A 27,438-nucleotide genomic window follows, 5' to 3' on the forward strand; every position below is an offset into this window, starting at 1 on the left:
TTTCCCGGTGGAAACTACACACTTTCGTCTGGAAGTGGGAGACTCACAGCGGGGATGCGCCCACTTGCCCCGCGGGAGAGAACAGACAACATGGCGCCGCCGTCACTTCCGGTCTCACCGAACTAACTGCTAACTACAGGCTAACCGCTGCTACAAGCTAACAGCTAACTACAGGCTAACCGCTGCTACAAGCTAAATTGGTGTAGCCTATTAAATAAAATTGAAAAGAAAAAATCATTCATTAGCTTCTTCAAGTTGTAATTTAAACCACAAACAAATTGTTGTTTGAACTCGTCCTGTCTTGTTAACATCTTACTGAGGAGATGTTTTTATCAGAGTGGAGTCATTTTAAAATGTGTACATCAACACTCAATAAAATGCTAAAATTACCACACACACACACACACATTATGAGGTTCTGATGTGCGGCCAGAGAATGTTACTTAGATAAGTGATTCTGTTGTTGAAAAGCAGTAGCGTTCCAACTAGGATTCCTCTGGGAATGACAGGACGTCCCAAAAACCTGCACTGTGGGTCCATGAGCAAAACCCTCAGCCCCCCCCCAGCTGCCCCCAAACGCTGTGACTGCTACCGATGGGTCAATTCGGGAAGGAATTGTGGAAAAACAAAAAACAAAACAAAAAATTCTAATCTGGGCCATAAGACTATCGTGACATGAGTCATCTAAAATTATTCCTGCCTCAGTTTACAGGGTCAGTAGCCTAATGATAGAAACTTTACCCGCTCGAAGTTGGAAACCCGGTTTTGAAGTGTGATATCTTTGAGGATTGTACCGGTGCTGAATACCGGTCAGAAACACACAAGAGGAAAGTTTATTAGGCTTGATTTCGTGAAGACCTGACATCACTTTCACGTCCACGCAAACAGCATCATGTGTTCTTGTTGTCTCAGACATATAAGCCCCGACTCCTCAAAGTCGGAATTCCCAATTTGAACTCAAACAACACTGGCGTGTTACTACTGTGAGGCAGCGTTCAGGCAGAGCTGCTTGAGGACATTAAAAACTTTGTGAACTCTTTAAATCCTTTATTGTAAACACAAACACATTCAGTCACTATTTAGCCTCACAAGCAAAGCAGGGCCCCATTGACAATGTTTCAAGTGAAAACGCATCGTTTTTGTGTTTTGGTTTCACAACATTTTTGCGTTTGCACAGCAACATTTTGAAAACATTGTCCGTTTACACGGAAATGGCAGAAAAGAAACAATGTACTTAGCATGGCGGACCATGAGTTGGAGCTGTTGTTTGTTTTTTAAATGAAACCACACACACGTGCACAGAGAACAATGCGCTCTAAACAGAACCAATGAGAGGACATGAACACTGCATTTTCTCTAGTTTACAGAGAGACGAATTCAAGTTGCATTTCCCCCATTTCTATGGAAACACAGTCAAAAAGCTTTTAAAACCAGAGGTGAACTGGTGTTTTGCCAAGAAGCAGCCGGGACAGCTGAGGAGCAGACTGCAGCTTATTATTTCACACTGTGGATTCATCTGTTCTTCAGTGTGTTGCTCGGCCTGAAAGCTGTCCGGCGTTTGAGTGACATTCTGCTGCAGGTGGACTGAGACGTCCACTTCCTCCACTTCCTACACGTAGCAGGAAGTGGAGCTCCTCATGGCCCAGAGAACGCTGGGAGAGAAGGTGGGCTGGTTTGCTTTTCATAGACGGATGACTCAATGTTGCATTCATTTATTTCAGTCACGTCGTCATGACAAGGCAGGAAAAATACGTTCTCACATGAACAGTGGCAAAGGCACGTGCTGATGATGATGAGTTGTTTGAGAGGCGGGACAGTAAAGGAGGGAGGAAGGGCCTGTATTGTTTGGTGAGTAGACAGATTTAGCTGGAAATTTTTAGGTTGACAAAGGATTGCGAGGGAAATATGAGCAGAGTGTGTTGAGGAGGTGGAGACGGTACTTTGGAGAGAGAGAGAGAGAGAGAGAGAGCGAGAGAGAGAGAGAGAGAGGTGGACAGATAGTGGACAGAATTGGTAAGGAGGAAGTGAGGTCAGCTTTAAGGAGGATGAAGAGTGGACAGGCAGTCGGTCCAGATGACAAAGCCTCTTTGCTTACATCTACAGCAGCAGCAGCACGTTGTTATCACACCGCTCCCTCACACAGACCAACACATGTATCAAATCTACATTCATGCACAGGTGTGAATTTTCTTTTTCAAAAGAAATCTTCATTGTTGTTTTCATTGGCTCGTAAAAATGATAAAGGAACCCGGCTTTTTGCTTTTAAGATTGAGTTTGTGTGTTGGAAAGATCCACGACACAGGTTGACCCAGGCCATTTTGAGCTCTTCTAGATGTTTCCCCTCCTTAAAACAGCTGGTTGTTTCTTACAGTTCTGTAACCTTCCCTACAGGGTGGCGCCGGATATTCTTCCCTGTCACTTACAATTGTCTTCTCATTTAGGAGTTGTGCAGTTTTTGTCTTTATTAAGGAAGTCCAGTAATTGGAGCAAAATTCCTGAATCAGGAGAGGAGCAGAGACATAGTGATGATAGGAAAACACTACTGCCAGCTCCTTCTATTTCAGGAAAAGCTGATTGATGAAAATAGCCGTGAAAGCATGTTCCTCCTCCTCCTCCTCCTCCCCCTGCTCCTCCTCCTGCTCCTCCTCCTCCTCCTCCTCCTCCTCCTCCTCCTCCTCTAGCTGGGGGGTGGGGGGGTGGGGGGTACAGAACAGTAGAAGAGAAGTTGAGTGGAGGAGCTGAGCACCCGTAGCCGGTTGCTGGTTTCCACAGATCATCGGAAGGTTTATGAGTGCGATGGAATTTTTGTCCAGGATGAAGATTATTGTGGTTGTTTCATTGATGATGACGCTTCAGCAGTTCTCATTCTGCTCTGCTCAGGTGAGTGCTGGTGCTGACTGCCATGTCATTTAATCTCAACATGCTTCAATTAAAACAATCTGAGAAAAAAAAAAAAAGAGGTTTAAACCTGCAGACTGACGCTGACACCATATTTCAATTCAACACAATTAAGAGCATAAAATAAGCCTTTAAATTACTGTGCACATGTGAGAAAATGTACATACACTATACCTGTAAGGATATGGGTATTCATTAATTGTGTATAAATGTACTTATGATTAAACAATGCTGTGAATTATAATGCCTGACATGAAAAAAATAGCATCAACACAGCAAATTAAATTTTTTTATTTTTTTTCAATTGAAGAAAATCTAATAATTCAGAACAAATTCCAAAAAACTAATAATTAATAGTCTCATTGGTAAATAGATAAATGTATCAATATTTATTTTAATCTGTTCACTAATCAAGTGGCTCAACTTCAATACGATGACAGGTTACATAAAATATCTACAGTGTTGTGTAGTCAAGTACTTGTTTTTACCTGGAAAGGTGGTTTCATTGATTGACAGTCTTATTCTGAAGTGCAGTGTTATATGCAGCTTTATCTGGGATACACTTCATAAAGAATACTAAAGCAGTTAAACACAATAATGTGCAAATGTATATATCCTCAAATTATAACCCACAAGAATAAAAGTTTATATTTTTGCATATACCTTGTGGTTTTGAAAGTGAACCGATGGATGGATGGATGGATGGATGGATGGATGGATGGATGGATGGATGGATGGATGGATGGATGGATGGATGGATGGATGGATGGATGGATGGATGGATGGATGGATGGATGGATGGATGGATGGAGATTTGAATAGTCTGAAAACTTCAAAATTAGATTTTGTTGTCTTCTCGTATCTGGAGAAAACCAGGGGAATTGTGTTTATCTTTACTAAAATGAGACTGAAACAATCCTGATACAACGCATGCATTGTGGAAGTATTATCTTACTTCACAGGCACGTACATTTTTAAAGAGCTCCAAATAGATATTTAGCTGAAAATCTGACAGAACATTGTATAGTGTGAGTGAAATTACTCACACAACTGCAAGTACCCCAAAAATACTCATTAATTCCAGCAATGTGAGTACTACTTTGAGTGCAATAGTGGTGCTAATTTAGAATCAAATAGCTGGATTTGCTTTTTCTGTTTGAATGTGTGCTTCAGTACAGTCGCCACAAGTACCCTTACCTTTCTGCACATGCAGAGTTCAAGTTCAGCTGAGTCTCCTCTCTGGGTCACAGAGCTGCAAGAAAGCTCAGGCGCTCAGCTCAGACGCCTCGGAGCAGTGAAGACGTGAAGAATGCGGCTGCAGTGTGTTGTTGTGTTACGTTTCACCTCTGAGTGCAAGGTCAGCCCTGACCTCTGCTGCAGTTTTCACACAGGTATCACACAGCTCTGAAAACCTCACCTCTATGTATAGACCTCACACTTTAAACATACTGCAGACTGTCTGGTGTAGGCCACTGCACAAATACATGCAGCCTCTTTTTCAGTCTTTCCACTGCTAAGTAATCGCATCTGTGTGTTCGTTAGGAAATTGCTTAACTCAGAGGTAATTGTTTTTGACGTGTGCTCGTTATTTTCTAATGCTTTGGACCCCATTGTGATTGTTTTTTGGTTTATGGTCAGGTCAGGGATCCCACTGCGTTCACGATTCCTGCTGATGCCGGTCCAGACAAACAGGATACATGAGATTACATCTGGTGGTTTACTGGATCAGATCCACTATATGAAAACTCATGAAATGACATGTGACGCTGGCCCCAGGACTGATAAACAAACATTTTAAGCTTGTGAATAAAGCAGAGAAAAGCTGTCCATTCTTTTGCCATCAGTACCCAAATATGGACCGAAGAGAAGAGGTCATGAAGGTCCCTTTTGTCATCTCCGGTATTCAATGAGCTCTTTGATTCATGAATTTCCAATGAGCTTAAACATGCGACTCGTCCACACCCTGAAGGAGGAGAAGTGACTGTAACCTGGTTGAAATATTTCCTTTAATAGAACAATTACAATAAATGGTGCCAGAACACTTCAGAGAGAAATCTAAGATTGGTTCTTGTGCTAATATGTGGGCCATCTCAAATGTTTAACTCACTAGATAAATATGATCCTCTTCCTGACGTATGGATGTATAAACAATGGGCAGATCAGTTCTATGTTTAGTTTAGTTTAGTTTAGTTTAGTTTAGTTTAGATAAAACACAAACTCAAGGACCAAGGCTTCTTCTTCAGCTGAGTAGTTTACTGGGAGTTTGTTTTTTGTTTTTTTTCATTGTTTTCATTGCAATTTCTGTTTTACATACGACACAAAACAAAGCATGTCTTCAAAAACTAGACACACAACAAAATAAGCACAACAGGTCTTATGAGAGAAAGGAAAACAGCAGGAGGTGGTGGGTCTGACTGGCAGTCTGGAGATGAATGACACTCAAGTGCACAACAGTCCCTTCAATAGGATGGAGGAGAGGTCCAGTCTGACATAGTCCACAAATGAGCTTAACATTCCATAGAACTGATCTACATTGTCATCTACAGTGTTGGTAAGATGTTCTGGGGATATCAGTTCAAAGATGATTTTACGCCAACCACAGAGACATAATCTTGTCACTGACTCACTGCAAACAAATATTTTTTCCGAGCTGCAAACATTAGAATATTATACAGTCTTTTGCCAGCTGCTGTTTTCACATATTCACTTGGGAGACCCAGGATCAAGGACATTAGGTCTATGTCTATATTAATATGAAAGATTTGCTGTATTTCACTTATAATTTGAATTCAATATCCCTGAAGTTTGTGACAAGACTGGAAACAATATATTAAGCTTCCTACATTAGTTGTCTACTTGAAACACATGAGGGGAAAGAGAGCGGTTGAAGAGGTGCCTGCAGTGAGGGCATATATGTAATCTATATATGAAGTTGTATTGCTCTTGTGCAAATTGATCCCATAGCCCATGTTTCTTCATCTATGGTCACAGGCAGCTCCTTCTCCCACACACCCATGAACCCCCCCCCCCCCCCCCCCCCCCGCCTTTTGAAAGAAAAGGGGGGTTCAGCAGTTGGTATTGTGGAACAAGTGTAAAGGGGCATAGCCGCTGATTTTGCCAGATTTAGGCTGAATTATACTTCCCGCACGGGCGTGACGTGCGGAAATTAAAGTGCGGAATCAGCATGAGAGAATGTGTGTGCCATTTATACGACACGCGGCTCCCACACCCAAACTGCAAGGTTTGTCCCTGGTACTGAATTATGGTAGAAGAAGTAGACTTCTCCTTGGGTACGTCAAAATAGTCCCTCCTATCTCCTTTCCTATGTACTTTTTCTTAACCCCAAGAAGTGTTTAAGTGACGGCCATGATAAGGAACGTTCAAATTCTCTATAAGCCAAGGAAATGTTGGGATTTATGGTTGGTTATACGTGTTAAATTACTGTAAGTAATAGAGTACTGACAGTAATAAATCACTGGAAGTAATTCATTTACTCATTAACAACTCCTAAAGTAATTGAATAATTCCTCAAAAGTTAATAAATTATAAAAAAAATTTTTTATTAATGAAAAATTATTCATTTGTATATATTTGTTATTTATCTATTAATAATGAAAAGGGGGGGGGGCACCACCAGATGAACTGGAAATAGCTAATACCAAAATATCAGTCTCGTTTGGAAAAAGATTTATTTAAGTTAGTTAATATTTCTGTGTAAAAATATAACAATCTAAAATAAAAGGGAAGGTGTGAGCTCCGAGCACAGACTGTTACAAACCAGTGAATTGTCAACAATAAATACACAAGAATCACCAAGAAGCATTCAATTCAGCTAACAGGCGTTTATTAACAAAAATGTATTAATTCATAAATAATTTCGAAATCATCTCATAAATCAACACATCAAAATAGCAAATGTCATCTAACACAGAGATGTAATTTCCTAAACAGCAAACACTATGTACAAAGAGTGTGTGTGTGTGTGTGTGTGTGTGTGTGTGTGTGTGTGTGTGTGTGTGTGTTTGTTTGACTCGCTCTTTCTGGGTGACGTGACGGAACAACGCCGTCCGGTTCTGAGCGCCGGAGTTCTAACTGGATGTTGGAACATGCAGTTCAAACTCGGGTGAGCGTGGGGATGTGGTCTAGCAGCACAAGTTAGCAGCTCAGGTGTGAAATGTGGCTATGTGTGTGCGCTTATCTGGATCAGATAAGACGTGCAGGTCGCGCGCGAGAACGGGGTTAGTGAAAGGGGGAGAGGGAGAGAGGGGGAAGAGAGACGTTAGTGTGGCAGTCGGACCGACTTCCACTTAGTGACGTTATAATAATCTGACGGCGGCGCAAGTTAGTGGCGTCTGCTATGGTGGGGGAAAGAACTACAAGTTTCCCAAAATGGACGACAAAAAGTGCATTTCTACCACTTTCCCCTGAGCCTCTAACTGCTGATATAAACTCACTTACATGATCTGCTCCCTTTTTCCGACATTTTCCCGTACAGTTTCCCTGAACGCTCGCATGAGCGGGTCCCTTTAAATGTTGTCGCAGCAAGGAATTGTGGGGCAGCATGAGCTCGCCTCCTTTGCTAAAGGAAGCATCAGTGGTTCCTAAGCTGAAGGAGGTTCTAAAGGAAGCAACGAGCCTCCTTTCCTTTTTCGTATTGAGAATTCAGACAGTCCTCATCATGGAAAAGTTGATAGATAAGGAGATAGGAGGGACAACTCGGATGTACCCAAGGTGTTCACACTACGACGCCATCTTGCCAACCTACTGGGTGTTTGTTAAACTTTGTTTAGAAAGAACTCAAGTCTTTTCACACCAATTCAAGTCCATCCTCGAGAAGCAGGACTCTCCTTGCCCGGACACAACTGCCATCAGCCTGCAGTTTGAAAGGGACATCAGAGAAGTCCCACAGCAGAGTTTGAGAACTACAGCCCTGACCTCTCCTTTTCATCCCCACAGGAGTGTCCGACCACTCAGGATCTGCTGAACTCACTGCAGAAGATGGAGAAGGTTTTAGCGCTCCACGAATCTTCGTACCAACAGGGTCTTCGGTCCCTCAGAAAGAAGATAAGCACCATCTTTAAAGCCAGGAAAAATGGTGAGTTCCAGCCTGGTTCACTTAGAGGACCCCTGGTGGTTGAATTGAGTGTCATCGTCTCAGAAAGCAGATTGACTTGTGTCTGTCTGCCCACAGCAACCTGTCCCAAACCAGAACCCCCGAGTCACGGCCACAGACTGGGCAGAGTGTTTGACGTGGGACACGAGGTCCACTTCCTTTGTAAGCCGGGCTATGAGCTGATCGGTCCGCGGACTCGAGTGTGTCTGGAGTCCCTGAGGTGGAGTGGCCAGCAGCCCATGTGCAGACGTCAGTCAAATGTTCAGGAGACATTTAAGGTCCTGATAGTTGTACAGCATTTTTGTATCTTTGCCTTTTTTTTTCAGGGCTCAATCTCACGGCCAACTCTCTGGCCTCCTTCTCTCCTGCTGCTTCTTCCTTATCGACATCTTCAACCTCCTCCTCCTCCTCCTCCTCCTCCTCCTCCTTTTACGCCCCTGCTGCGCTGTCAGCATCTTCATCTTACTCCTCCACGGCATCATCGCCTCTTCCTCAGTTGGCTTTATCTACCACATCTTCCTCACCGACGTCCTCCATCCGACCTTCCCACTGCACACACTTTCTGGGCTCCACTCGCTGCACTTGCGATGTGGGCTTCACCATATCAGGCCGGGACAACAACATCTGCACAGGTAATCTATGTTCATGAACAATGGCAGATTTTTGTTTTATTCTCGTTATGATGAACACCCATCTATTACGTTACCTGTCAGCTTGGTGTGGGATCACATTGTCAATATGGAATGTAAAGACGCCCCAAAATCCTGAGCGAGATACAGTAATCTGTTCTTTCGTTCAGTCTCCCTTCAGTGGAGCAGAAGCTCAATGTGAAAGAGTACCAGCTTCATTTCAGTTCCTCTGTAATCAAGGCGTGACTCAGAATATCATGAAGTCTAATGTTCACTTTCCAGACAAGGAATCGAACTTAATCTTTACTCATAATTCTTCACATTCGTACAGTATATGTATTACACAATCGTTTTGTTTTTGTTTTCAGTTACCAGACAGATTGGCAACATCCAAATAAAGAAAGACCGAAACCACCGCAAAATGTACAAGCAAGGGGTAAAAAGCAGAAAAACAAAAACAAAAAAAACATACCGACAGACCAGAAAAAAAACAAAAAAACATCCCACTCCAGATTGTCCTCTCTCAAGTATGATTTGTAAACCAACATTGTCTTTATACAGTGGCTGTGTATGGTATACAGGATGGGGAAGTAAGAAGAGTCAAAGCGTCCATCATTCAGGCTCCTGCAGACATTAGTGGATATAAAAAGTCAGTCTTTTATTTAAAAATGAAATAGGAAAGACTAAAAAATTAATTAATAAATTAAACAGCCGAGGTAAGAAGAACATAAATTCGGCATGTATGAATAAAGTTTACTGTTGGTACCTTCTTTTTTTTTTTCACCCTACCTCTCTCTTTCTTTGTGGGGGGAGGGACAAAACTAGGGTGTAAGAGTGACAGTATACAAAGCAGTTTTCACTGTTATTCACCCTTAGTGTGTAGAGGACACAACTAGCTCCTGGACATACTTCAGATCGGGGAACTCTCTGACCCCATCTTTGTGTGAAATCCAGAGTGTGGCGGGGTAGACCAGACAGTAGTGGACTCCTCTTTGTCGTCGTAAGGTCTTCCTGACGTCGCTGAACGCAGCTCTGGCCTTGGCGACGCCGGCGGTGCAATCTGGGAATATGGACGATCCGCTTTCTGTTGTACATCAGTGGGGCTCGGTCCCCGGCCTGCCTCAGGATGTCCGCGGCGTCTCCATCGTAGTGTAATTTAGTGATGATCACACGTGGTTTCTCTCGGCCTCCCGGCCTGGTCGGAGCAGGGATACGATGTGAGCGGTTGATTTTTGCATCTTGGTTGATGGCGAGGACCTCTCTGATAACCTTCTCCACCGCGGCGGGGGCGCTGGAGTCCGGCTGCTCGTCAATACCAACGATAAGAAAAGTTCCCCCGTCTCATTCTTCCCTCCATGTCCTTAAATCGGTCTGTTAAAGTTTTCACTTGAGTTTGTAGGCTGGTTACGGGGGTTTGTAGTGCAGCCACCTCGTCAGACCATGTCCATCTTTTAACTCCTTAATGTCCGTCTGCATGTCCGTGACTTCGGCTCTAATTGCTCTTTTGTTGCTCATGATCTCTGACTGAATTGCCTTTAATTCAACTTTCACGGCATTAAAATCTTCTGGTGCACTTTTCAGCTCCTCTCTTATAATCTTCTAAATCTCTTCTCTCAGGGATGATAGTATCTCATTTTTTATTTCTTGACAGGCCATACCTGTGTTTTGAGGCAGGGTCTGGGAGGGTGTGTCGGGGTCCTCCGTTGTACGCTCCTTCGTGGTTCTTGTAGGCCGTATTTGTATTGTTGGAGTTTATCCACCATTCAGGTCAGAAATTGGTCGGGTAATTCATCCCCTGAAGTTTATATGTCCACTTGAGTGAGTTTTTCCGGTTGGTCTATCATAATAAGAAATGTTGGTAAACGGGCTGGTGCTCTGAAAAGACGTCTCACTCCATGATTGTCTCACTAGCGCCTCTCCATATCAACAGTCTTATTCTTAAATCATTGCCCACACTCTGTAGCCACAGGTGATAATATAGATGTGGACAGGTCAAGCAGCTCTCCATTGCAATTTATGTTCCTCAACAGCCAACAGCGCGGTATTCCCAGAACGCCATTCTTCTACCACTCGTGTATCCACCCATCTTTCCATCTTCTATGCCACTCTACCCTCAACAGACCACCGGTACGTCACAGGGCAAAGTCACAGAGACAGACAACCACACACACTCACATTCACACATAGGCCACATTGAAGGGCCACCACAAACTCCACACAGAACTCATGGCCTTCTCACTGTGAGGCAACAATGCTCACCACGTTTCTATAGCATCCCAGTATACAGCATCCTGACCTACAATATGCAAGTAAATGAATAATTTAGAAACTGTACCACTTGGGTAGGTTATAATAAGGACTGCACTCTGTCTGTGCTCCATTCCTGAGGTTAATGTAAAACACATTGAGACTTCAGAAGCAGTAACGTGCTAATCAGGTATGTATCCCTATATTTCTGCTGGCATTAGCCCCTGTTCTCCCAGTCCTTCTCATATCACAAAAAAGGGAAGATGTGTTTGAATTACTCTTCTTTGGTAATTCCACCACTGACGTAGCTCCTCAAACATCCTGCTTTTGGTTTTCAGATTTCACCGTTCTGATCAATATCACATCTCTTTCAAACTGAGTGTGAACCATTCCAGCGCACGTTGGAGTGTAAGGAAACCCGTTCACTATCATCCATTAACTCTGGATTCATTGACACTCCCAAGAATTCGTATTTCAGAAAACTTTAGCAGGGCGACCAGCGTCAACGTCGTTGGCCATTTAGTTTTCTCTTGATGGATCAATCAGTCATGTTGCACGCTAACTGCTCCGTTTCTGTTTCTTTCAGATATTGACGAATGCCATCTATTTCCGCTCAGCCAACCCGGTCGGCTCTGCTTTCATCACTGCGTAAACACTCCGGGCAGCTTCCACTGCCTCTGCCCAGACGGTTACGAAATGGCCAGAGACGGCCGCAGCTGCACAGGTCAGAGCGCCGGGGTCGTCCTGGTTGGTGGAGGGGAATGTCTCAGAGATGTGTGGACCTGCTGTTACATGTCGGTTGTTCCACGCCGCCGTGGAACAAAAAAATAGAAACCAAAAGTCCAGAAAAACGAAATCCTGCCGATGCCGTCCACAAAGGCAACGGGAGGCTGCAGCTCAGGAGCAGGAATGTAGAAACGATGACCCACAGAAACGCAGTAATGTGAGCACGAACATAGAAACACACACTATCAGAGTACACAAGACAAGTCATATACTTAAAGGCACTAGGTGCAGCCAATCACACAGTCAGGCACAGGTGAAAGATATCAGGGTGGGAAACACCAATCAGACACGAGGAGGGAAACCCATGGAGCCTGGAACCAGAGATAGACGCTCCGTTCACACTGCAGGTCTTGATGCTCAAGTCCAATGTTTTGCTGGGATCCGATTTCTTGGGGTGATCATTTCAAACACGAGCTGCTGTATGAACGTAATCGGACCGGCTGTTTTCAGGCCTCAGAGGGCAGAAGACGACGTGAAGCCACGCCGAGCACGCTCCTTATGCATGGCACACCGGTCAGCACCAGGGTTGCCAGATGTGACTCACTGGTTCCAGCCCGAACAACGTAAAAACCCACAGACCTCAATATCAACCAGCCTATGCAGAAATCATGATAAAACTGTAATATGTGTAATAAAGACCATACCATAAAACACACGAATGCATGAATTACACAAAGTTAAATTGTGGGATACCGCCATATCTGGCAACGCTGGTCAGCGTGTAGATTCATTTTCAAGTGGTTGTTAAACATGAGCCGACAAAATCTAGACAAGATAACCCGGGGAAAGAAGAAGGAGAATGAGGTAAAAAGAGAACACAGTTCTTCACATTTTGATGGAGCCGCTTGCTCCGGCGCTTCTCTGTGACGTCAATCACACGTCGATGACGAAGCAGTTGCATGTAGAAAAATATCCGAATTGCTTCCACACATGACCGAGGCCTGGGTCTGGTGTGAAAAAATTGGAATTGGAGCTTTCACACAGCCACAAAACAGGTCGGATATGAGTCACTTGTGAGTAAAGAAATTAGAATTAGATTTTCCCTGCAGTGTGAACGGGGCCAGAGTGAGGCCACATTTACACGTACCCGGGTATTTACAAAACTGCAATACAATTTTTACACGTCAACACAGCTATGAGTGACCACAAATGATGATTTCTGAAACTTTTGGCCACAGTGGCGTTTGGAAAAACTCTGTATGTCACAGTTCCTGACGGCTTTTTTTCCCCCCCAGCATTCTGATTGGCTATCATGCTTCTTGTTACACTGCCCCCTTCAGGTTGCGCATGCTCATAGTGGCTGCGGTCCTAACTGTCTCCACTGACCTTTCACACTCAGACATCAATGAATGCCAAACCCGGATGGACAACTGCACGGTGGACCAGGTTTGCGTCAACACCTTCGGAGGCTTCCAGTGCGTGATGGTGGAGTGTCCTCAAGTGAAAAACGCCACTTACATCAGGACGTCACAGATGTAAGAAGACCAATCGTGTAACAAAATGACCCCGGTCTTCTTGATTTGTCCTCGTGACTTATGAGGGTGTTAACCCGAAGCGAATGATCCCAGTCTGGGAAATTCTGAAAGAAAACAACAGATGACACAATGAGACAAATGAGTCCATAAAGCTCTCACTTCAGAGAGCAAAGAACTGTGATGGGGGATGACAGCCTGAGCGTGTTGCTCACTCCCAATCTCCACCCTTGATTTGACTTATTTCTGACTGGAGTCACACCAAGGCTTTTAGGCTCCTTTTACCCAATTGGTCCCAAAATGTAAAACGTATTTATGGTTGTCTACCCAATATATTTTATGAGTTTTGATTTCTACAGCCTAATTATCATTCTACTAAGTTATAAAACAAGCAGGAGAGTCTTATTTTTCCACTTATTCACCACATACCATGATATTTTTCCACTTTGTAGGGATGAAGTTTTTCAGTATTATGCTTCAATGATTAATGTTCTATCCATCCATCCATCCATCCATCCATCCATCCATCCATGGCACTTTTCAGTACAAAATGATGAGTCATCTGAGAGAGAACCCACATCAAAAGATATATAAAAATATAACATGTGTGGATGATACCAAAAGGGGAGCAGAATGAAATGTTTTAACGATCTTTTCTATAATCATTGACTGAAAAACACACAAATACAGAAATTGCCAATGTTTCTAAAACTTTTTCAGTGAAAACAGAAGTTTCATAAAGTTTAGTTTTTTTTTTTTAATGATTAACCTTTAATCTTGTTAAACCAAACAATGGATGTCCAAATCTTGGCAGAAAATTGTTTTATTATTTTGCTGAATTAAATTTGATCATCTGTCCTCGTCGATCAGCTGATGAAACATGTTTCCTCTGTAAAGTCTGGTTGTCTGATGATCACTGACTCAATGATTCCAGTTGTCAAGTTTGCAGGTTCGTTCATTGGACATAAAATTAACTTGCTTGAATCCAAAGATGTCGCGTTCTATACTCCTCTTACACTAAAACGATCGGTAGAAGAGTTGGTTTTCTGAATTATTTGGACTGCAGAAGAGGAGAGGGAGGGAATGAAGATCCAACTGCTTCGACCACAATCACATGTGATCATTGATCTTTCATTTGATATAATAGGAGACATACTTGGGAGGAATGACATGTATTAATCGACAAACATATCAAATGCTCCTTTCACTGCATCCGACTTCAGTTGTTTACTGGTCATTTGTCTTTATGTCCCTTTAACATTTTATAGAAATTGTTTTAAGTTTTTAAGCTGATGTTTGTTTGTTTGTTTGAGGAGAAATTATGATGAACTACGTCAAACTATGTTCCCTTGGTAAACTTTTCCCTGCTCGTGTCCTTTCAGGCGCTGTGAGAGGAACCCCTGCATGCTGGGTGACAATGGCTGCACTCAGGCGCCAAACTCCATCTCCTTCCACTTCCTGGCTGTCGTGTCCAACATGTCCGCCCCCCGTGTCCTCTTCCGGGTTTCGGCAGCGCGCGTGCTCGGCGACACACTGCGGTTCGGCCTGGCGGGAGGACGAGGCCGTGGTCACTTCAGCGTGCAGCGCTCCGGCCGACAGACCGGCACGCTTCTCTTGGTGGCGCCGATCAAGGGTCCGGCCACCCTGGAGGCCGAGGTGGAGATGAGCGAGCTGGAGCGCCACACCCTCCTGGGCCGCTACCTCACAAAGGTCACCCTGTTCGTTTCGCCATACGAGTTTTAGCTACGGAGAAAGAGAGTTGAGGAGCAGAGTTGCTGAGGGTCAACCAAGCTTCGTGACGCCACTTTAACCCTAAAGAAACCATTTTCAAGTCTGACTGGAACGACACGCTTTTCTTTCTCCCGCCGTCTGGGATCCTTACCACTGACCTCAGCGTCAAACAAGCAGCAGCTGAACACCCCCATGAAACTGGATAAGGCAACACAGCTAATCGGCTACGACGACTCACCGTGTGATGCTAATGAAAGTTAGCTTCACTTTGGTTGCCTTGAAAAATGTCAACCAAAATGTTTATGTTGTTGTGTACGGTTGCAACAAATACGTTTTTTGATGTATAAAAATGAGAATATTCCCACATTGTGTGGGATTAAATACTATCCAGGAGATAAATGCCATGTTGTGAATGTCTATCCTTCATACCGCAACAATACTACAAGCTGAAAAGCGAAGAACGATGAAACAGATCATTGAACATCCCAGATATTATTTATAGCAGACCAGGTACGACTCGAGAGAAAGTTTATTTCTTTAGCACCGTTCAGACGCAAGGCAATTCACAGTGTTGCACAAGGAAAGAAAATAAATATATTATAGCAAAGCAATTAAGAAAGACATGAAAAGGAGAAGTTTCATCCGTCATAAATTGGGAACTTTAAAACTATGTTTCTGCCTCTTTCCCCCCCTGATAGGTTGGTTGTCTGTCAAGGTTTTAATCTCCATCCATTCGTCTTCATTCCCTCTTCGGCCGTATCGACCAGCTCAAGACTTTTTTCCACTGCGCAGTTTGACCCGGTACAGTAAAGTGTGGAGACCCAACTCTGTTGGTTTGTTCCACCGCAGAGAGTACGGTTAAAATGTAGGCGGGGCTATGGGGTAACGATGCAGATGTGTGGCATCATTACACTGCAGTAAAAGCCGGACCGACGCGGAACATATGTGGAGCGACACAGCTCAGTAAAGCCATGAACAGAGTTTGGAAAACGTCATTGTGAACAGCAGCGTCCAGCTCCCACTGAATCTCCTCCTCTCCTGTTACGGAATGAAGCGTCTGCACCTGGTCGGAACAACAGGGCGCTGTATGGCGCTGTAAGGCGCTGACATATAAATTAGCCGAGTCAGCAGACGGCTGCGTTGGAGCTCCTCGTTATGGAACCATACCGATGTGCTGGGTACCTCAGCCGAAAGGGTGATGACAAATTGGAAAGGTTGGGTACGGTTCTTTTGGTGCCATCCACAAATTTAGTCAGAGCGAACCCATGAAAACCCGTCCTGGCACACACTGCACAGTGGAAAAGAGGAGCTCATCCACATGGACTGGTTCCTCTCAAAGTGGAGGAGTTGCGACTCTGAACCCATTTAAATCAGCAGCTCTGGTGGAGGCAGGCTGGGGACCGTCTCGCTGATGTACACTGGAGTTTTAACTGTACGGTTGACGCACAGCTATAAATTGTATTTTTTTGGGGGGGGGGGGGGGGGGTTGTTTTAAAGTCAGAAGTGACAGAAACAGACTCAAACTACTTTAAATCTGTCATTTATTTACATCATCATCATCATTGGCGAATGAACTCTTCAAGGTTCGTCATGGATCTCCCCAGGACCATGAGAATCCAACAAGCCACAGCGAGCCCCACCGCAGCTACGATTAGTGGTCAGAGGAGATTGTGGTGGGACCACGTCAACCAAATGTTAAGAGTTTGTCCAACACTTTATATTCTACAATATATTCACATTTCTTATGTAATAGTGGAATGATTAATGGGCCGTCTTAGCACATGGACTGGGTGTGTCAACAGAGTTGCTCATGTTGTGTCACTGTGTGTTCAGTGTGTTGTTGTGGAGCTCAGAAATAAACGTGTTTACTCCGACACGGCGTCAGCTGCAGGTTTCATGTCTCCTACGCGTCCCGCGCCGTCATAAATCATCCTGGGAAGCGTCTTTTATTGATGTTTTTGAGGCGTCCGGGGGATGGTGACAGTGGAAAGTGTGTGTTTTTGTCGACTGGACAGAAGAATTTAGCAGAGCTCTGTCAGCCAGCCTGAAGCTACCGAGGCCCAGACGGAGGGGACACACACACACACACACACACACACACACACACACACGAGACCTGGCGATATGAATGCAGATGTGCTGCAGTATTCGTTCACGCCGCCGTCATTCTCACAGACGTACGAGTTCATAATCATACAGGGAGCACACACATGATGTGAGGTCAGCACCCATCAGCCATAACATTATGACTACGGACAGGCCGAGGGATTTTTTTGTTTTTGTTTTGGGGTGCTTGAGAAGGCCTAAAGAAGGATGGACGCATCTCCAATACCACAGTTGTTGTGTGGTGGTCCTGAGCTGAATTAGTCAGCATCCATTGTCCAAGAACATGAAGCGGTGATGGGGAGCTCAGCTACAACTGCTGCACAAGTGAACGTTGGTTCTGACTGAGATGTCAGGATGTCCAGGGTTTTGTGGAGCTGATGGAGGTGAGGGTATCCCCCCCCCCCCCCCCCCCCAGGGTGAGCTATCAGCTGAGGTGGGAAATCACAATTCTAACTCTGCTTTCAATAAGTTTCCCAGCCCAGAGATTAGGAGCAATGATCTACCTTTGTGTCTTCGTGTAAATATATTTTTATAAAGTGCATCATATCTAATTTAAATAATATGCATGTAATGTCAATGTAACATTATTTGTTCTGGACCAATAATCTTTATTCTAGACAGAAATGACACGTAAAATCTCAAAACTTCTGCAATTTGTTTTGTTTGTTGATATAAATATTTTCTGACTTTTATGTTTTCAACTTAGAACAACTCAGAGGAAATCAACAAAAAACTGATTTGATATAAACAATAATTAAATTTGGACAGAACAAAGTTTATGTTATTTGGTAATGGGAAGGGGAATACCGATTTATAAGTTATGATGGAGAGAGTGAAAGAGATGAAGTTTCTGGGTGTGTTGATAAACCACAGGATCTTCTTGAAACCTCAAATGAAATAAGTTCAAACTAAAACATCCAGAAGAATCTCGGTCGTCAGCAAAACACAGGGCAGGTTTTCTGTCAGGACGGATGCAGTGGTGGTTTTCTGTCCTGGGTGAACTTCAGCAGCCCTTAATCTGTACTCTTCTGGAGATTATTTGTAGTCGAGGCCGATATCTGATATTAGGGGCTGATAGTCATCTGCTGTAAAAGTGAAAATATTGGTGTCAAAATTTTTAAATAATACAAACTCCAACACTTATATTTGTTTACATGCATGAAAGCATATGTTTAAGAAGCTTTTCAGATTTGCAATATGTACTTTTTTTTTTTTTTTAAATCGTCAAAAACAGAATATTTGTTTTACAAATCCTAACTAAAAGTACAGATGCAAAAGAAAGCAGCGTGCGGTCCCTTGTTCAACCAAGCGCCACCCAGGAAACGAGAACCACCAGAACAGATTGTGAATTACTTTAAGAGACCGAGTACGTACTATTTAAGAGTTCTCATCAAGTTCAACCCTCGTCACCCATGATTTAAAAGCAGCATGCGAAATAAACATAATAAAATATGTCAAGTGACAATGGTCTGCACTGAGTGAACCAAGCAGAACGATGACGACGGTCGAGGGCGGAAATTCTCTGTCATTGTCGGGTTGATTGGTGCAATAAATATAAAAATGCCCCGAGACTACCAAAGGTTAATAAAATACCTCGCATGATTTCTGTTTATGACTTTGGCCTCGCTGAACATAAAACAAAACCAAGTCACCAGCAGGCAGGAAGAAAAACACGTCACGCCATGAAAGCTGGTGAGCTGCATTCTGCTGAACTAAACACTAAGAAGTGACTGGATCGGTCGAGACCCCCCCCCCCCCCCCCCCGATCCCACATTCACTGGAGCCAAACCACAGTGCACTGGACAGCAAAGCATGTAAATCTCACAGCGACATCAGAGTCTGACGAGTTTCAAAAGTGGCGGATCGAATTGAATCGGCGAGACGCTCGGAGACACAGACACTGATGGGTGTCATGGTTTCTGTCAGCTGCGTTCAGACAAGAACCATAAACCCCCACCCCACTGAGCAAAGAGTGGTCCAGATCACGTCTTTTACATGGGACGTCTCCAGGGAAGCCCGAATGAAAGTTTTTTTTGTACGTCTTTCCTGGACATTGTGTGGACGTCCCGTCTGGACAAGCCAGATTTCAGCAGGTGGGGACTTTTGAGTTGCTGCACAGGAAGCGGTTCAGGATGCTGAATACTGCAGGAAGCCCCCTCCCTGGACCTCCATCAGGTGAGGGTGTTGAATACTTTTCCACATGGGAGCAGGGGTTGCCTTCCCTCTGCTCTCTGGCCTTCCTCTCTTGTCCAGGTTCACTCTGGCCTTCCTGTTGACCTCCTCGTCTCCTGACCTCAGTGATGCTCCGACACCGCGGTCGAATCAGGCCTTTTGGTCGGGGAATGTTTTCACCTTTTTCGATTCGATTTTTATTCATTTTTGAACGAATGAACAATTTAAAATTAGATGAAACGAATGGAAAAGAAAAGGAAAAAATTATTAAAAAATAATTTAAAAAGCCCATCTTGATATAATAAACTCTGACTGGTTGGAAAAGGGAAAGGAAGAAGCCTCGGCTTATTAAATCCTACCTCCATTCTTCACCCATTGACAATTACAAAATCCAAGAAAGTAACTAAACCGGCAATACAATAGAAAAAAACCTACTGCAATCGAGCTATTTATGAAAACATAATAAAAAACACACAAAAAAGAACAAAATGAACAAGCACCATTAACATCTGTGAGATTCTCATTCTCCTTCATTTCTGTATTTTTCAAAGATATATCTTTTGTACGTTTTTTTTTTAAATTGTGTTAAATTCATACTTTGTTTAATCTTCTCAAGCCCGTTCCACAAAACCAGCCCACAAATGGAAACACACTTTTTAAATCGGTCCGAGCAGAATTCTGTTTCAAGTTTAGTTTCCCTCTAAAGTTTGAACCCCCCCCCCCACCCTCTTTCAACAGTTTGTGTGTTTACAGGCAGTTTATTGCTTTGTCCATGCTCTTATTTGTGCAGTCTTAAATTCAGCCAGATTCCCAAACTTTAAGGTGTGTAGTTTCAAAAACAGTATATTGGTGTGTTCATAATATCCTACATTAATTCCCTTGACGTCACTTTGTCCCTGCAAAGGACTGATCATGCTGAAATAGGACAGTCCAGAGGACGTCTGGAGCTCAAAGAGCTTCTCAAACCAGTCCTGCAGGAATCCTGAAAACATCAGAGCATCGTTAAAAAACAGTGTAAGTTAAAAGTTTATTGTTGGGATCGATATAGGTTAGTCAGTGTTTTTTCTCAAATGATGGATGAGAACAGAGGAAACAGCTGGATAGAAACCTTGCAGACTTTATTGTTAACTGTCCAATTTTCATCTGTACAGAAAAGAAACCCAAAGAAAATCGGATGAGGAAAGAAAAACAAAAACAAAAACCCTAAAAACAAAATTAATTGGACGTTTTAGGAGCTCCACGGATTCCCAAGCGAATCATGTTTTACAAAAAGATCCGCTAATCAGCGCAGACGCAGACATTCCACCCGCCTCGATGGCGAGGAACCGACCGGGGGACCGCACGACTTCCTGCCGCCCGTGGGAGGCGGGCTCGCCTCTTGATGTGTGCAAGGGGGTTCTGGAGTGTTCTATACAGTAGGATTTCCTTAGCGGGACGGCGATCAGGCACGTTTTGATAGAAACAGACATCAGATGTAGAAAATAAGAAAAAAAAAAACAACTTAAAAAGTGAAGGCAGTTGAATGTGGATGTCTGTACAAGCAGGGAAGGCATTGCTCAACATCTATTTAGAAAAAGAAAAGAAAGAAGTAAAAGCATTCGGACAAACTGACCGCACATCAAATAGTTTACAGTATGTCATCACTCAGTATAGTACACATGTACACACGATGGAGCTGGGACCGGAGGGGGGACCACCACAACCTCAGAGCTGCGGTCTGTCCAGACGGCGCTGAAGCGAGACCAAAAAGCTCGCACCGCAATAATCCCACGCTCGACGCGCTTCCCTCCCCTCTGGAATCAAGCTGGGGAGCGAGGGGGACCCAAACCACAACCTAACTTCTCGTACGCCGCTTGACCGGCCGCGGACAGGGCAGGGATACTGACTTCAGGACGACCATGTCCGGTCTGTATCGCCTGGCGGTTTCATTGTGGAGGTTGCAAATACCAGCGTGAGCAGAAGGTGAGTCACTCCAGGTAAAAAGAATCTCATTTAATTGTTTCGCTTCGTTCGGCTCTGAAACGTTCAGGCCCCGTCACACACACACACACACACACACATCTGTCTGAACTTCACACTAAAAGCCCAACATGCGATTAAAGCGACACTAGAAACCGTATTCAGCAGCAGGCCGAGCGTCACATCGGGTCGAGCGGTCCACAAAGAAAGCGAGGTTTGTTCAGCGTGTCCGTCCTCGACATGTGTCTGACGGGCGAGACACAACTGAGCGTCTCACGCCACCAGACCTCCGGAGCAGCTGCCAGTCGAGCGCAATATGTTCAGTGTCAGTGATCTCACCAGTGGTCAACTCCCAAAGTGAGAAACGAGCCCGAGGGACCGACACAAAACGTCTCCCGTCCACCTCACCTCTTCCCAGCTCACTTTTGTTTTTCAGATTTGGACCAAAAAAAAAAAAAGAAAGAAAAAAAAAGAAACCAGCCCAGATTTGTGTTCACCGCTTCTTAAATCCTTCAAGTCTACCAAAGCAGAGGACTCACTGCCCCCTCCCTCCCTCCCTCCCTCCCTCCCTCGAAGAAAAGGCAACCAGAGGACATTCAACTCGCAGGAATGAAGAGAGCAATCTCTGACCATTAGTAAACAAATAAATAAGGCTATGACAAAACTAATTTTGTATATATAAAGAACAAAAAAATGTGCATTGATTCCAGTATCATCTTCACACACAAAAAAAGTTCAGATCTTTTTTTCATAACCCAGAATCTCTCCCAGCGTCTCCGTACCAACCAGCTCAACCTCCACAGCCGCTCTGTCACACCAGGAAAAGTCAGAAAGAAAGAGAGCCGGCGCCACGTCTCACCCCGACGTCCCCCACAGCAGCGGGTGGACGGGTGGTGCGTTTATGGCACAGGTTTGGAGTGGGACAAATCAATACTCTGTAATGCATCAGTGTCGTCCGTGTACAGGAGTGCAGCTGCTTCCTGATGGGGGGAGGAGCTCTGGAGTGAACTGGGAGCATTGGCTGGTTGGCACCGCCCACCTGGCAGTCCTGTGGCGATTAAACCAAATGCACCTCAGCCAAAAGGGAAAAAAAAATAAAAAATCAAATAAAGTTTCCACACATAATCTCCAAAAAGAACATTTAGCAGAATAACAACGGAGAAGATGGTCACACACACACACACACACACACACACACACACACACACACACACACACACACACACACACACACACACACACACACACACACACACACACACACACACACACACACACGCGCACACACACACACACACACTGTAGTCATTAAAACATTGGAGTCATTACTCAGCTCTATGCCGCAGGAGGAGTTCGGAGGAGGACGACGTGTGGAGGCAGAACAGGAGGAGTCTTTATCAAACCTGCTCTGCTCCTTCAGAGTCTGCTGTTCCGTTGGCGAGAGAAAACTTGGGGGGGGGGGGGGCGCACCAAGCAGTGGGAGGATGGCGTTTTTTTTTATTATTTTTTTTTACATTGAGCGGAAGAGGGGGTAAAAAAAAACAGGGTAGCCCACCACCGTTGAGAAGGACTGACTCCCCCTGAGGCATGTCCTGAGCTGGCAGTGGGCGGGGTCTACCTGTCCTTCAACTCCTGAGTGACACGCTTGGTAAACCTGCCGCAGAGCAGCCCCATCAGGAAGAGCAGCGCCACGCCAGAGCAGATCACCGTCAGGATGTAGTTCTTTGAAGGCGAAGTCAACACCTGCATGGCCAGGTCCGAGAATCCTTCAGCGGGGGCCACCTGGGGGGGGGGGGGGTGTAAATTCATCATGTCAGTATGGAGCAACCAGGAATACTGGCTCTCTTCAAAACGGTGACCTTTAGTAATTGTGGCCTTTCATTTCAATGAAACTGAGTGAACTCCATGTTTATTGGTGGTGGAGCTGAAGCAGGCTGATTTGCTGCTCATCAGCTGCTCTTTCTGTCTGGACCGCAGCGTTTCCTGACCGACTGCAGTTCACCCACCTTTGCTGCGAAGCTCCACATGTCAATACGATCCTGCAGCCTCTTCTTACACTCGGGCTGCAGACGAACTCTCTTGTCCTGCAGCGCCTCCATCAGGCACGACATCTCTGCAGAGGCAAAAAAATGAAAAAATAAATTCTGGATCCACTCATGCAAGAAGGACAAATAAACTGTCTTCATGAGGCTGTGCTGCCTCCTTCCGGTGCTCCCTGCAACGTGAAGTCACACATTTTGTTCATTTGTTTTTTTTAACTTGAGTCGAAGTCATTGCCAAGCTACGGAAGAGTTTTAGGGCCACTGAAGAAGAAAAAAAAATTTGGAGGCAAAAACCCCCAAAAAAACCTTCATGTATTTCAGAAAAAGTCAAAAAATCAAAGTTGAGATTTGTTTGTTTCACGGAGAGAGACGTCTATCCGTCCCTCATCATTTGCTCTTTGATGTGAATTCACATTAAATCACTTAATTGTGACTATATCGGGTTGCTTACTGCTGATGGACATGTGATTTCACACAGGATTTCCTTGATTAATATAAGAACATTTAAATAAGCAGCCCGGGATCCGTGTCTTTGTCCTTCGTACTCGACCAACTTCCTCTACAGAACCAGGCAGCAGGCTGCTCTGTCTCTTCTGGTCCTGATACTGATGAGAACTGCACCGTGTTTATGAGCTCCATTCTGTCCTGAAGCGTCGTTTCACCTCTTTATTAAACCGCCTGATATGCATTTTGTAGAAGCAGTCACACACGCTGGCATGTTGATGGACGGACTTTGTAAAAAAAACAACATATATTTCCACCGTAAAAAAAGAAAATCTCGACTTTGATTTTCAACTTTTTCAGAAGTCCATGAAGGTTTGGTTTTTTTTTTGCCTCCAAATTTTTTCTTCTTCTTCAGTGGCCTTAAAACTCTTCCGTATCAAGTGATTGTAGCTTTGATGTCACCACCCTGGTAACTGTGCTCAGGACAGAATCACAATGACTGTACCGGTTCACCTCTCAAACATAGGCCAGTACACGTATTAGGAAATACGGCCCAGAATCTACAAATCTAATTTTAAACATTGATTTTCAGGTCATGAAGCTTTCAGTAGCACTAAAAACACAGAGTTATGCAATCAAACCAACTACATACGATGATCATTATTTCTAGCAGGTTATTAAGTGATTGGTTTCCTAAGTCGTTATGAAAATACGGAGGTGAAGAATTCTGCAGCACCAGCTTTGGATGCTTTCATGCTATTTGTGCAGCACTTCAACTAAAAACCTGGAACCTGCCCCCTCTGCCTGAAGCCTTTTAAGTTAATACAGAAATTAAATTGGCTTCTGCACTGCTTTTCAAAGAGAGTTTGGGCGTCTGTACGTCTTGGTGACCGGAAGCCTTTTCAACTACTGCGTGGCGGATCAAAAGAGGGAATCAGTGGATTTCTGAGAAAGTAGCAGTACTTTTATACTCCGCGTGTCAATATGAGTGTCTAATAAGGTTGGGCGGTAATACAGTAATACGGTATCCCGCGGTAGCCGTGACATTGTACGGCCTTTTCACACAGCTGGCAGCGAGAGAACGAACTGTAAAAAGGCTGAATTGGGATTCGAGCAGTTTCGTCTCATCACAGTAAGCCGACAACTTCCTATTGACCTACAAACAAACACCTGAAAAGCCGGAGTGTCATGAATGGAGCCGTGTTTCCAAACATGCAGCTATATGTCACCGCTGCTGATTTATTAATCAATTAAGTGTTCAGTCTTCGCCGATATAGCATCAACACCCGATGATGTCATCTGTGTCCACCCACAATGTAATTCTACCCCCTGGTGGATTAATTAGTGCACTACAGCCACTGACATAAACCAAAAAATGGCCATTTAAGGATTTATTTATTGCCAGACATAACATCATGGTAACACTTCGCTTGTTTCCCTAATATTGTGCAGCCTGTGTGTGTGTGTGTGTGTGTGTGTGTGTGTGTGTGTGTGTGTGTGTACTCACGGCGTCCTTTGCCGGGTGGGATGGCGGCACAGTGATGTTTGATGTCCAGAGCGCAGGCCGTATGAAGGACGGGGTCCACAAAGATGTCCGCCTTGCTCTCCTTCAGCATGTTCAGCACCTCCTGCGAGGGGGGGGGGGGGGGTTGATAGAGCAAGGAGAGGTGAAGACACAACCCAGAATGAAACAGGAAGTGGGTCCTGACTGCAGCGAGCTGGTTTACCTTCTTGCAGCCCTCCTGTTTGATCTTGAGCAGGTTGACCTTCAGACACTCCTCCACCTGCCCCGTCTGCTCCTGAGCCGCCGCCTCCTCCGAACACAGCTGGGAGATCTGCACACATGTTGTTCAACAGCTCTAAATTCAATAAAGACCATCACTGCCTCCTGCTGGCCAAAAACCTCCAAACGAGTCACAATGAAAACCTTCCAAAGGTGGTCTGAGTGGAACCAAGGGAGGCCAATGACTGAGTAACGCAGGAAAAACTTCAAGATCACATTTTAGTCCAGATGCCACAAGCAGCTCAAGTCCATGTCAAACTAATGAAATGATGAGGTCCACTTATATTGTCCAATAAATTAATATCGTATAATCTCTTGAAGTCAGGCATTAACGAGTCGGGAACTTTCTGCTTTGGCTGCAGCAGCAGTGTTGCTTTCCACCTGGTTGGTTTTCATCCCGGTTCACATGACGTCCCACCCCCTGCTGCTCGGCTCCTCCAGGAGAACACACTACAGGACTGCTCCTCGCAAATATTGATTATCGCCGATCTCTCCTTCCGAGACCTTCAGAGCAGATCAGGCCCGACAATCGGGACTAAAATCGGCCCGATTATCCTGTAGTGTGTGCTGGCCTTAAGTCAGCTGGGAGTGTGTGTGTGTGTGTGTGTGTGTGTGTGTGTGTGTGTGTGTGTCTACCTCATGTGTGCAGTGGATCTGCAGCTGAGGGTCCAGCCTGTAGTCCAGAGCAGATTCCTGCAGGATGACTCTGATCTGATCCTCGCAGTCTGGGGACAAACGCTGTAAAAACACAGATATAAGACAATAGTTTCACAAATAATCTCATTTCAGTGCATCAATCAACCAGACTGAGTTAAGGTCTCTAACAAAGACTGTGCCAGTGAGAAGTGGATCACAGGGAATATTTTAAAGCTTTCTATAGAAGACAGGAGAGATGCAGAGAGAGCAGGAGCCGGGTGTTTCGGAGCGGCAGCTTCGCGGTGCAGATGTGTGGAGGGTCTGACCTGATCGGCGTATTTGAGTTTGAGGCAGGAGATGACCTGACCCTCCAGCTCGCTGTCGGCTGTGGCCTTGTTCAGGATGGACTGGCAGAACTTGGGGATGTCTGCTTTGCAAGCTTTTCTCAGCACCGGGTTCAACCTGAAGTCTGGACACACACACAGACACACAGTTGGATGATATAACACTGGTGGAGCGGCCCACGGTATCTGGTGTGGATGAAGCCAGTACCTGTGTTCTGAGTGATCTGTCTCTTGGTGATCATCTGCTTGCACTTGGGATCCATGAGCTCGCTGTTCTTGTTCTGCTTCAGACACTGCAGAATGTTCTTCCCCTCCGAGTCCGTACAGAACCGCTGCACAGGGGACACAGATGTTACATTTAGCTCCTTCAGGAGGACGTTCTCCACTCAGAAACACTGAATCACGAATCTCCACCCAAAAAAAACTCATGCTCGTGTGGATGAAACAGCCAAGATGGGCAAAGTTCTGCTTTTGAGCACAAGTATGCGCCGTTAAAGGAATCAACAGTACATTTTTTACAAAATGTATAAAAAGCTGCAGGTTTACGGAACTCCTTTAGAAAGAAAGAAAAAAACCTTTAGACTATGAAAACTCTTGTTTGGACGGAATAATTAGAATTTCAAATCATGTATATAATGATGCCGACGTCAAATTACAACATGTTGATGCTGTCTGTTGCAGACTAAGCTCTGGTTAAAGATTTGTTCAAGAAGCTGGAGTTTAAAAGGAAACATCCCTCATTGAGGTTAGAGCAGGGACACTGAAGCAGGTTTAAAATTACAAGCATTTGATGTTGAAGCTTGTTAAAGACGTAGGAAGAAGTAAAGAGGTGGAGGAAGAAGGAATCAAATACATTTTTTTTTTGCAGGTGGAAACTAAATACTTAGAATTGTTTTTCTGAGAAGTGACATGAGTGTCCAAAATGTTGACAAAAACCAGCTCAGCACTGTAATAAAGACTTCTAAAGGCTGGGATCCTGGCTCCTGCTGTGTCTCAAACGACCAGCAGGTGTCAGCAAAGTCAAAGAAAGAAGGTGATGATGCTATCTTTCATCTGGGACAGTGTGTAGCAGCCTT

At 44.5% G+C, this 27,438-nt stretch overlaps 2 protein-coding genes across 4 annotated transcripts in view; one reads left to right on the plus strand and one right to left on the minus strand.

The window, feature by feature from the left end:
• Positions 1–2,796: 2,796 nt before the first annotated feature.
• On the plus strand, positions 2,797–14,888 carry LOC308116423 (fibulin-7-like; the record flags this gene model as incomplete). The annotated part of the gene is made up of 7 exons (XM_080474600.1): positions 2,797–2,880; positions 7,855–7,993; positions 8,090–8,260; positions 8,338–8,643; positions 11,474–11,611; positions 13,013–13,148; positions 14,528–14,888. The coding sequence occupies 7 exons, from the start codon at positions 2,797–2,799 to the stop codon at positions 14,886–14,888; spliced, it is 1,335 nt and encodes a 444-aa protein (XP_080330726.1).
• A 5,367-nt stretch (positions 14,889–20,255) lies between these two features.
• glg1a (golgi glycoprotein 1a) overlaps positions 20,256–27,438 on the minus strand; it is a 50,525-nt gene continuing 43,342 nt past the window's right edge. The window contains exons 19-26 of one of the 3 annotated variants that reach the window (XM_080474693.1): positions 26,571–26,694; positions 26,345–26,487; positions 26,019–26,120; positions 25,327–25,434; positions 25,107–25,227; positions 23,120–23,226; positions 22,732–22,895; positions 20,256–22,161 (exon numbers count right to left, since the gene is read on the minus strand). In XM_080474693.1, coding sequence (XP_080330819.1) covers positions 22,059–22,161; positions 22,732–22,895; positions 23,120–23,226; positions 25,107–25,227; positions 25,327–25,434; positions 26,019–26,120; positions 26,345–26,487; positions 26,571–26,694 — 972 coding nt within the window. In that variant the 3' untranslated portion in view covers positions 20,256–22,058. Of the gene's footprint in view, positions 22,162–22,325; positions 22,896–23,119; positions 23,227–25,106; positions 25,228–25,326; positions 25,435–26,018; positions 26,121–26,344; positions 26,488–26,570; positions 26,695–27,438 lie in introns of those variants that run through there. The other 2 variants (XM_080474695.1, XM_080474694.1) reach the window with 2 other exon arrangements.

This window comes from Lipophrys pholis (assembly GCF_963383615.2).
Source record: "Lipophrys pholis genome assembly, chromosome: 11".
NCBI lineage: Eukaryota > Metazoa > Chordata > Actinopteri > Blenniiformes > Blenniidae > Lipophrys > Lipophrys pholis.